Source organism: Capra hircus (genome assembly GCF_001704415.2).
Source record: "Capra hircus breed San Clemente chromosome X unlocalized genomic scaffold, ASM170441v1, whole genome shotgun sequence".
NCBI classification, from domain to species: Eukaryota; Metazoa; Chordata; class Mammalia; order Artiodactyla; family Bovidae; genus Capra; species Capra hircus.
In genome coordinates this window covers 20,523,973-20,536,080 of record NW_017189517.1, presented here as the reverse complement: position 1 = coordinate 20,536,080, position 12,108 = coordinate 20,523,973, and the positions used below count along the sequence as shown (strand labels likewise).

At 39.6% G+C, this 12,108-nt stretch overlaps 1 protein-coding gene across 4 annotated transcripts in view; it reads left to right on the top strand.

Annotated features, from left to right (window-relative positions):
• The window catches only part of LOC102169654 (integrator complex subunit 6-like), a 55,794-nt gene that overhangs the window by 24,563 nt on the left and 19,123 nt on the right, over positions 1–12,108 (top strand). For all 4 annotated transcript variants that reach the window (XM_018044219.1, XM_018044220.1, XM_018044221.1 and 1 more), the window contains 6 exons: positions 241–330; positions 576–759; positions 1,041–1,169; positions 4,429–4,592; positions 7,574–7,726; positions 11,045–11,177. In XM_018044219.1, the coding sequence (XP_017899708.1) occupies positions 241–330; positions 576–759; positions 1,041–1,169; positions 4,429–4,592; positions 7,574–7,726; positions 11,045–11,177 (853 nt within the window). The remainder of the gene's footprint in view (positions 1–240; positions 331–575; positions 760–1,040; positions 1,170–4,428; positions 4,593–7,573; positions 7,727–11,044; positions 11,178–12,108) is intronic.

The following is a 12,108-nucleotide window of genomic DNA, read 5'->3' as shown; positions in this document are numbered from 1 at the left end:
TTTGGATGTTATAGTTTGAGAGGTTCCTGAATTATAAGAATTCCTCAGTTTATTCTGAATGTTACCTCTGCAGAGATTGTTATTTTGATCCCCACCCACTTCAGTCCCTAATCTTTTCCTTCTTATTTATCCAGGCAAATTTTATCACACACTTGAGAGATCATAGGCAAGATAAATGTAAAAATTGAAATACAGTTGTATTACTTTACATAGCTCTAATACTTTTTAAATGTATTTTAGGGACGAAATCCATTTTTTTTAGAACCATCTATTTTAATTACCATCACAGATGGAAACAAGTTAACAAGTACTTCTGGTGTTCAAGAAGAGGTGAGATTTCATTTTTTTAAAAAATTTCGTTTAAATGGCAGAGAACATGCAGCTATTTCTGCACGTGGGAGGCATACATTCCCAGTTAAAAATAAATTTAATCAAATGTTCCATCTTGGGGAATCCTTGAAAGATTGCCTCATTTTATTGACAGCATCAAAGAAAAGTGAACCCTTTAACTCTTGAATTGTCTTCATTTTCGTATGAGTTGTTATGATGAAACTTTTCCAATTTTGCCTTATCAGCTTCATCTGCCTTTGAATTCTCCTCTGCCTGGAAGTGAACTAACTAAAGAACCTTTTCGTTGGGATCAAAGGTTGTTTGCCCTGGTGTTGCGTTTGCCTGGATTGGCTTCTACTGAACCAGAGCAGATAGGGAGTGTACCAACTGATGAATCTGCCATCACACAGATGTGTGAAGTCACAGGAGGTACTGGCGGATATCTACTATTTCTAAAGGGAAGAATTCAGGGCAGCAGAGTACCACTTTCCGTAAATGCCATATCCTAGCTTTACTTTTTCCCCTTCTGTATCTTTTAACTCTGCTGCTTAAGCTCATCATTAGTGTGAGGTTTGCTGCCAGTGTGAGCTTCCCTGGTGGCTCATAGTTTTGATTATTTTGAGTTGTATTTTAGGATTTCAAATGCTTAGATTGTTAAGTAGTATTTTATTTGATCAACCTTGTACTATTTGTTTTTCCTTCTGGTTTAGGTCGCTCCTACTGTGTTAGAACACAAAGAATGTTGAATCAATGTTTAGAATCTTTAGTTCAAAAAGTTCAGAGTGGTGTAGTTATTAACTTTGAAAAAACAGGACCAGATCCACTTCCTATTGGAGAAGGTACAGTAGATCACCTTTTTTTCTTTTAACCTTAAAATGTTACATAGGAGAGCAATCTGAGACTGAGAAAACATCGAACTAATCGCAAAAGATACTGTCTTCACTAGCCACCCACATTCAAGTGGTTACAGACATCCATCCAAACAACTGCCATTCATCCATTGCCTGTGGCTACCTTTCTAGCTTTAATTCAATGTCAATTCTTCCTCAGAACATTCTTCCCTTTCCCTGCTCATTTCATATTTCTGGTCCTAGTGTTAGGATGACACTGACTTCTTCACTTCTCTAGTCATGAAATAGCTGGAGATTCACGACAGAGTGCCACTTAACCAGCCATATGGTTTTGGTCTTGTGAGCACCAATGTGTCAAACTATCTTGATGAAATCCATATTTGTTACCACACATCAGCAAGAGGTTGTGAATGTTTAGCCAGGACCTGCTAGTATTCCTACACCAGTATTTTCCTGGCCACTGTTCTTTCTTGGGGGAGGGGGTAAGTCGGGGAGGGCTCCACGTGGCTTGTGGGATCTTAGTTCCTTGATCAGGGATGGAACCTGGGCCCCTGCAGTGGAAGGGCAGAGTCTTAACCACTGAACTGCAAGGGAAGTCCCTCTTGGCCATTTATTAACTGCAGAACCTTTTGTCTTCAAATGAGATTTTATAGAAACTTCATCTCAAAATACGAAAGCAGAGATACTTTTGTATTGGGAAAGGAAATCATACCCCATTGCATGGCTCCCTCAGAGCTCTGGGCTTCCCTGGTGGCTCAGACAGTAAAGCAGCTGCCCGCAATGTGGGAGACCCGGGTTCGATCCCTGGGTGGGGAAGATCCCCTGGAGAAGGAAATGGCAACCCATTCCAGTACTCTTGCCTGGAGAATCCCATGGACTGGGGAGCCTGGTAGGCTACAGCCCATGGGGTCGCAAAGAGTCGGACACGACTGAGCGACTTCACTCGGAGCTGTGGCCCAGGCCGTCGCTTGTCTTCATTCCTGCTGGCTCACGCACAGCGCACATGCCCGTGTGCACCTAGACTCCATCGTCACCACAGTGCTTGTCTGATCTGATTCATGCATTTTCATTGTTGTGGCCACAATTAGTGGCAGCTGCCTGGAGAAGCAAAGGGGTAAGTGCAAAGGGGCAGAAAGACACATTTCTCGCGGAGGCAGTGGATCCTATGCTTCCTGAATTTTTTGCGTTTTAGTCTCTAAAACCCTTTAAGAAGCTAGTGGAAAAATAGAGACCCCTCTCTCCAGAAAAATGCACATGGACAACACATGCACACATAATTTTGTATTTCATTTCAGGGGTTCTTGGACTCCAATTTAAAAATACCTACTGTAGACATAGATAATGGACTTGTGCACACAGGGTGGGAAGGGGAGGGTGGGATGAAGTGAGAGCATGGCACTGCCATATATACGCTACCATGCATGGAATACATAGCTGAGGGGAAGCTGCTGCAGAGCAGAGGGAGCTCAGCTCCGTGCTCCGTGATGACCCATAAGGGGCGGGCTGGGGTGGGGGGTTGGAGAGAGGTTCAAGAGGGAGGGAACAGGTGTATACTTATGGCTGATTCACGTGGTTGTACAGTAGAAACAAATACAGCGTTGTAAAGCAATTATCCTCCAATTAAAATACAAGTTTTAAAAAACATATATAGAGATGGCCTAGGACTTCTATGACTAAATTTATAGAACTCTACCAAGAGAAACAAAAAAGTCTATATTAAACGGAGATGTACCATGTGCTTGACTGGGAAGAATGGATAGTGTGAAGGTATCACTTCTCAAATAAATATAAGTATATATATATATATATTTCATGTACTTTGATCTAAAAAATTTTAACAGGATTTTTGGGAAACATAAAAGATGACTTTAAAGTCCATTCAGAAATAAAATAATAAATGTTAAATACCTTAAGAAACACCTGCTGTAGAAGACTGAGGCCTCATAGCTTATTTCAAAGTAATTAATTGTAAAGGAAGGACACGTTGTGTTGGTAATGATAGACCACTCAAGTCCATAAGTTTGTGTTCATTACCTTCCCATGAACTGGGAACTTTCCTACTGAAAACCAGTTAAATCGTGCCATATAAATAGCTCAAACATTCTTTCTAGCTCCATTTCCCCTTTGTCCAGAGTTCTTAACGTTTGAGATTCTGATGAAAGCTAAGAATTTTCTCCTCAGAAAAATCCACATCCCCAGAACTGTAAACTGGGGGGATCTTTTGGTTCCCTGAAGCCATTATATGCATTCTCTATAGTTCCATGGACCTCAGTAAATCCCCTGCTCTAAAGTAATTACTTGTTTAAAGTAATGCTTAAATAAGTAAATCAAATGATATGTAATTTAAGAAAAATATGAGACTCAAATCATTATCATGTATTTTTACAATTATAATTTAGACTAATGAATCATAACATTAAAGGTTATGTAACTCTGCCTTGCCCTGTTTTCAGGGGGCAAATGAAATATGCTAGCTCAAATAATTAAAATACATTCAGGGTCTATTATTCAGCAGTATATGATGCCCAGTTTCCATGGGATTTTAATATGGGTGAAGAAGGAAACTAGAATGAAGTACCCCTTATAAACTTGAGGCATTCACTTTGTGTTTCCTCCCCAACTATATACATAGATTGATTGTATTGTCATCATTCCTTCTACCTTCTAGTGAATTTGCCTTTGTGGTCATTGGGTCTAATTGTTTAGGAAAGAATACTTTTTTTAAATCTAGTTGAAAATAGAAAAAAAAATCTAAATGGAGTTTATGACTTATTCTGTCAGATTCCAAACATGTGAAACTATACCAGGGAATGAACAATTTTCATATGCCTAATTTGAAAAAATCTCTGTTGTGGTTTAGTGTGTTTAATTTGTGTCAAATCTCAGAAAATTTAAAACTAACTTTATGACAGTTTTCCATATAACTACCTATTTTGGTTATAGTTAAGGAAGAAGGGTATGGGATGTCAGATTAGAGGGGTTGGATTAGATGATGAAAAGAGTTGCAATTGTAAAGCAACTGTACTCCAATAAAAATAATAATAGTAAAAACAGAACAAAAACAGAAAAGAGTAGCTCGAGAGCACATTTAGAAAGTCTAGTGGAGTCACTTTTTTTCTTCCATCTTTCATGAATCACTGTTTTGGTCTTGTTTTGTACTTTGCTTTCAACTGAAAAATCTGTACAAGGAGATCAGTGGCTGTACAAAGAAATTCATGGCTTATTCTGTCTTTTGCTTAATTTTCAGATGGACTTATGGATTCATCCAGGCCAAGCAATTCATTTGCTGCTCAGCCATGGCATAGTTGTCATAAGCTCATTTATGTGCGGCCTAACTCTAAGACTGGTGTTCCTGTTGGACATTGGCCAATTCCAGAATCTTTTTGGCCAGATCAGAATTTACCTTCACTAGTAAGTGTCATAAAACAAAAAGGTAAACATCATTCTGGATTTTCAATTTTCATCCCGCATGCTGTGCCTGACAGACTTAGGTTACAGAGAACCGTTTAAAATAGCTTGTAAACTTTTAAGCTGTGCCTTCTATCACTTACTGGAAAGTCTAGCTTATAACTAAAAGAAAGAGAGGACTTCCTTTCTGTTAGGGCATTCTTTCTTTCAGTTGCATTTACCACTTAATCTACCCTCTTTAGATTTTAAAATATTGTTATTTTTGATGCTGTTGCAATCTGTGGCTTGGTTTTTATTTCAGAGCCGCTGACTGGATTTCTGTGGTAAACACAATGTAAAAAGGGCAGGCATTGATTTCCTTGTACATCCTTGGGAAATTGGAGCTTAGTTTACACTGTGTATAGGTTCTAGAAACGTATTCAAAGCAGAGATTCATTCATTCTCTGAGGGAGCCATTGGCCATGTAGTGGGACTTTGTGGGCCTACTTTTCAGTATTTTTATAGTCAGTGGACTTGAGTTCCTTGGCAGTGTACTTTTCAGTTCAGTTCAGTTCAGTTGCTCAGTCGTGTCTGACTCTTCGCAATCCCATGGACTGCAGCACGCCAGGCCTCCCTGTCTATCACCAACTCCCAGAGTTTACTCAAACTCATGTCCATTGAGTCAGTGATACCATCCAACCATCTCATCCTCTGTCGTCCCCTTCTCTCCCGCCTTCAATCTTTCCCAGCATCAGGGTCTTTTCCAATGAGTCAGTTCTTCGCATGAGGTGGCCAAAGTATTGGAGTTTCAGCTTCAGCATCAGTCCTTCCAATGAATATTCAGGACTGATTTCCTTTAGGATGGATTGCTTGGATCTCCTTGCAGTCCAAGGGACTCTCAAGAGTCTTTGAATGATGAGTAACTAAGCAATATTTTAAAAATTATCTCTAAGCCAAGATTTATCTTTTTGTTCACTATATTTGGTGGAACAGGGTTTGATATTGTAGTTGCTCCATATGAAACCTATTCTCTCTTTCATCCTCCTCTCTCCTCCCAGCCAATATAAAAAGGCCAGAGCAATCCTTGGGGCACCCAGGTGTCTCAGTGGCAAAAAATTCGCCTGCCAATGCAGGAAACATGGGTTCAGTCTCTGAGTTCAGAAGATCCCCTGGAGAAGAAAATGGCAATCCACTGCAGAATTCTGGTCTGGAAAATACCATGGACAGGGAAGCCTGGCAGACTACAGTTCATGGAGTGACAAAGAGTTGTACATGACTTAGTGACTAAAGGCAACAACAATCCTTGCTAGGGGTGGGGCGGGGAAAGAGGCACAAAAAGGTCACTGCTTTTCCGCTACCTTCCAGATTCAGCCAATCTATAATTTTAGACATTTCTGACATGAACTGGATTTTTCTCCTGATTGCTATTTTGAGGTTCCTGCATTTTTTTCAGAGGTGCCCATGGAAGGCCAGAATATACGACTGAAGAGCCATCCTCAGTCCCTGCAGTGGGTGAGGCTCCATCTCCTCGTCTGTCCCTCAGGACACTGAGGTGGCATGGTTGTCAAACCTCAGAGCCCAGTTACTCTCAGCTCCTTCAAACCCCAGAGTGAATGTTTTAGTTACAAATCTGCATCATTATTGCTGGTGACAGGGTTTCACTCATGTCTTTTTTAGATTTCAATCTAATAAGTCAGAAATATTTCACAAGTTTAATTAAAATTAAAATCAGGGGAAAAAACAGAATTGAAGAAATTCCAGATAACTCACATAGCTCGTGTTACCATTCCTCCAGGTTTTTTTCTTTTTCTTTCTTTCTTTTTAAATTTTGGCCACATGACAGGGCATGTGGGATCCTAGTTCCCCAACCAGGGACCAAACCCATGGCCTCCACATTGGAAGTGCAGAGACCCAACCACTCAACCACCAGGGGTAGTCCCATCCTCCAGCTTTAAAAGCACATTGGAAGGCTATTTTTCTCAGTCCCCAAAACCTCTTGTAGGTTTGTAAACCATAAAGGCAAATTAGCATGTTTTTCCCTTTTATAAAGAAAAGAAGATGTTTTATCATATTCACATCAGCCTTACATATCTCTGAACAAGAGTACGCAGAGCCATGTCTCACTCTTGACCCTGTGACTTGTCCTATCTCTTTCTCTCTCCATTTGCCTTTGCTGCCAACATTTCTCTCACTGGTGCTCTCCATCCCCACAAGCTAAACCTGTTAATAAAATGACTGCTCCATCAATCTGCTCTGGTACCCCAGGTACACGGGCCTTTCAGCCCACCCAAGAGCATCCCCATCTCTAGCTGTTCAGGAAGTGTTTGGGTGTGAGAAATGCTATAAAAATTCAGCTGCAAAGAAAATTTCAGCCAGGCCCTGGAGTTGTGACGGGCCCATTTTCAGTCTCTATCTTGCCTTTTCCATTCCTTTGTAATTGTTTGTCTTGCTTGTTAGTGGCTCCAGCTCTGTCATTACCTCATTAGAAAGCTTCATGGATTTCCTCTTCCCTAGCAGTTTCTGACTTATCTGAAACCTTACAGTACAAAGTAGTGAAGGGAAGATAGTCCTTGAATGTCACAAAGTGGATCTGAATTTCCGGGTTCTTAATATTCAAGGCAGTTTTCTTTTTTACTTTCCTAAAACTGTAATTATGAGTGTTATAATTTACCTTTCTTCTTCCCAATGCCAAGTAGATGGTAGAGCAAAAGAATCTGAGTCCCCTCTGCCACTGATGACACTTAGAGCTCAAGAGCCATCTTTCTCAAAACGGCCCATCTATATCTCAGCGATGGTTTAACAAAACATAAAAGACTTGCATGTAACTATGGCTGATTCTTGTTGATGTATGACAGAAAACCACAAAATTCTGTAAAGCAATTATCCTTCAATTAAAATTTTTTTTAAAAAATGAATGACCAACCAGGACTTAAAAAGAATTTCAGAGTTGTCAGATATATCAACTGTCTTGATAACAGATTGTATTTTCCCCTCTTGTTTTTTAGCCTCCACGAACATCTCATCCTATTGTGAGGTTCTCCTGTATAGATTGTGAGCCAATGGTAATAGACAAACTTCCCTTTGACAAATATGAACTTGAACCTTCACCCTTAACTCAGTACATCCTGGAACGAAAGTCTCCCCATACTTGCTGGCAGGTACTTGCCCTTTGTTGTTAGCCAAATGTCTGGAACCACTCGGAGATCTGGGACTTGTTTAAAGAACTTTCAAAGGTTAATCTGGGAATAGTTGGGCTGAGTCTATTAATAATGTTTCTCACAAATGCTATCAAGTAAGCAACATGGCTAAGCAAATAACTTCAGGCTGATATGAATCACTAGCCTACAGTACATTGCCATTTAAGGAACCTGATGAAACCTACATATTTGAGGATTTGGGGACTCCCCTGAAGCCTATCCAGGGACCCCAGGTTAAGAATTCCTAACCTAAAGGATGTAACTCTATTCAGCTATGGCTTCTGCAGATGAAGCAATGTTCTCAGTCCTTATTGTGAACTTGACAGATTGGACTAAGTTTTTTTTGTTTTGTTTTGTTTTGTTTTTTTGGTCAAACCACATGACTTGCAGGATCTTAGGTCCCCAACCAGGGATCAAACTTGCACCCTCTTCAGTAAAAATGTAGAGCCCTAACCACTGGACTGCCAGGGAATTCCCAGTACAAGACATTTTTGACAAACAAAACAAAACAAAAACATAAACCTGAAATTACTTTATGTATTAGTATTATGTAATCAAACTCTTCTTGTAGTACAAACCACATTGGTGTGTGTGGTATGGATTTTCCTTGGATGAAGGAGATGCATAGGCAGATGTACAACACTGACTCTTCCAAGAGGTATACTTCAGCCAGGAGGGCTTGCTTACTTGTTAATAAACTCACCTTTGGATTTTAATTTGTGAAAATCCATGTGTGGTAATCACAGCTATTTTATTTGAATATAATAAGGAAGTCCTACACTGTAAGAATGTTCTATTTGTAAACTACAGCAATCAGTAATTGTTACGTTTTACTTACGCAAGGGACACTTTCAGACCACCATCTGTTTCAACCTAAAATGTGAAATCATTGCTACTAGTTGTCTTTAAACTACTTAAATTCTACAAAAATGCTAAAACTGGGTAGAAAAAAAGGAACAGGTGTAAAGTAAGGATGTAAAAGTGCAAGAAACAGAGTGATCTCATAAATATAATACTGAGCGAAATAAGCCAGACATAAAAGGTCACCCTTTTATTTTGTTAAAAGTCAGGAGAGTGGTTTCTCTAGGGGGTACAGAATGGTGACCAGAAAGACACAAAGGGTTTTCTGGTCAGGTTCTATTTCTTGATCCAGGTGCTGATGACACATATACGTGCATTTTTTGAACATTGATTGAACTGTATACTTATAATTCATGCATTTTTTAATGTATGTTTATATTTCAATAAAATACACCAAAATGTGCTAGAAATGTAGATATAGGGATGAGAGCATGCTAAGTTAAAAATCAAGGTAAAAGCTTGAATTTATGAATTGAAAAACATTTTGGAATACAAGCATATAAAATTACAAATTACAGTTTTCCCCCCAAATAAACCCTTTATTCTATATAGCATCTTCCTTGTAAATCTTCTCCAAAGGAACTTAAGAAATCCTGTCCTTGATCCTTACAGCACCCCTTAAATATGCCATACATCTTTCTCTGGCATCTTATGTTACTTTGGTTTAGAGTAGTTTAATACGATGAGTTAGTGGGAATGAAAAAGAATAAGATGAACCAGGAGCCAGGAAATTTTGTAAAGTCATAATGGAAACTGGATTCTAACCCTAGCTTTCCCACCAACTATGTGGTTTTTGGACCAGACACTTTCTCTAGACTAGATGATCCCTAATGATCCCCTTGAACCCCCAAATTCTGTGAATCTGCAGGTGATAAAGAATTTGGAAAAACTCAATGGGCTTATGGGAAGGAAGGAAGGTATGAGGGTGGGAAGGGAGGAAATAAAGACAGAAAGAGAGTGAGCAAGGAACAAAAAAACAGTGCTTCTCCTTGCAGAAGAGTTATAGGTATGATCCTTGCTGGCTGTAACTTTTTTATCCTTTATGACGATTTCCCCCCTTTCTGTTATACACACTTAGGAAACAGGAGGAAATCCAATGTGTGTGAAAGTCGCTCAGTTGTGTCCAACTCTGTGACCCCATGGACTGTATAGTCCATGGAATTCTCCAGGCCAGAATACTGGAGTGGGTAGCCTTTCCCTTCTCCAGCAGATCTCCCCAACCCAGGGATGGAACCCAGTTCTCCTGTATTGCAGGCAGATTCTTTACTGGCTGAGCTACCAGGGAAGCCCAGGTCCAACATGTTTTATTACAATTGTCTGTTTCTATTAAGGTTCAAATTAAGAGAGGAAATCTAGTAGATGAGTCATGTTTTAACACAATTTTTGTGGAGGCATCCATTACATAGGAAAGATTTATTTTGAGCTACCGCTAAGTATAGAAAGAATTCAGTGAACTGGTAGGTGATGTTGCTGGTTGAACAAGAATTAGCAAAGTAAGTGGGTTCTGTTCACCATCAGGGTTTGACTTCTGTCTTCAATATCCTGCTGAAGGATGTTAGGAAAGGTAAAGGTCTAGGTCCATAAAATTACATACTAATGTCCTGATTTGGCCAAACAGTGAATGTGGAACAGAGAAATCATGATAGCTAGAGGACTCCAGAGTAGCATCTCAGGTGAATGGGACCTGACAATATCATATATATCAAATTAGGAATAAGGAATAAGATGCCTAGTCATGTGGAATAAAGATTAATGTTCTCATTTTTATTGAATGTTTGTTCCACCAGGATTATTTACAAGAGAAAATGCCTTCCAGATTGAACCAAAGCATCTCCTTGCTCAATATAATTGTCTCAAAATAATTAGCACCAGTGCCTGCCTTGTAATAGACTCCTCAATAAATATTTATTGGATGAAAAATGAATAAATGGGTAGGGAAATGGGGCATCAAAGGGAAGTAGAGCAAAACTTAATAGTAGTTCACATAAGGAGTGTTAGCGTACTCCTTTAAATGGGCTTTGTTTCTGTAATTGCATGCTTTAGGCATGGGGCCATGCTCCATTTTCCCAACAGTCTCCACTCTGGTCACCACTTGTTCTTTTGAGAAGTCAATTTGTTTTAATGGCTGGTATCACTTAGTGGTATTTCAGCCTAATTTTCCATTGTGCTAAGTAAGTAAATATTGGGGTATTGTTGCTGCAGCCTGTGGTCTCCGAATGGTTATTTCATTTCCTAACACAATTTATAAAAGAATTGCAATCTGAACGTTCTATTTTTTGACATAAATATAGAGAAAGCAGTATTCCCGTTTTTAAATTACAATTGTGCCAGAGATGCTGGTATAGCATATTGCTGTGAGTTTGGTTTGACATAAAATCCTTATTGTCATAACTGTACATTACTTCATGATCTTTTCAGGTATTTGTTACTAGCAGTGGAAAATACAATGAACTTGGATATCCATTTGGTTATTTAAAAGCCAGTACGACTTTAACTTGTGTAAACCTCTTTGTGATGCCGTACAACTACCCAGTTTTACTCCCTCTTTTAGGTAAGTCAAGTATGTGCCATTCAGTCATCTTTTCAGTGTGGTGGTAGTTTAGTTACTAAGTTGGCTCTGACTCTTTGTGACCCTATGGCCTATAACCTGCCTCCTCTGTCCATGGAATTTCCCAGGCAAGAATACTGGAGTGGGTTGCCATTACCTTCTCCAGGGGATCTTCCCTGCCCAGGGATTGAAAGTTTCCTGCATTGCAGGCAGATTCTTTACCACTGAGCCACCAGGGAAGCCCTTAGTCATCTTTAAAATACAGCAAAAATGAAAAGTTGATGATGAACTAAGCATTTTAAATGGATCCAAAGAGTAATGGGTGTCAGTATATATAAAAGTCTAAAAACTGATTCAGAAAGATAGAATTGGCATCCTGCTTTCTGTTGTGTTCATTTTCCTTTTGTCGTTTTTGCATCAGACAGAAAAGACTCTTCACCTGGGAAGGTGGAAGTATTAGTCACTCAGTCGTGTCCGACTCTTTGTGACCCCATGGACTGTAGCCCGCCAGGCTCCTCTGTCCATGGGATTCTCCAGGCAGGAACACTGGAGCGGGTCGCCGTGCCCTCCTCCAGGGGGTGGGGGTGTGAATCTTATGCTGCTCTTCGGTTTGCAAGCTCCAGTGTCGTCACCCCTCTTCTTCTTCTTTTTTTTAATATGTGTGTGTACACACTTCCTTGTTTTCTTATTGTTTCACTTATTTACATTTATTTTATTTTTGGCTATGCCAAAAGTACAGAGTCCTAACCACTGGACGGCCAGGGAATTCCCACTTTTCTCTGGTTTTAAGTGCACTTGGCTTTTGGTAAACTAGTTTGGGCACCCCCAAAATTGATTGTGGTTGACACTTCAAGAATCTGATGGGTTTTTTTCAGAAAATAGGGCTTCCATGGCATTACTGGATTGCAGTTAGTTCCTCTACAAAAGAATATGA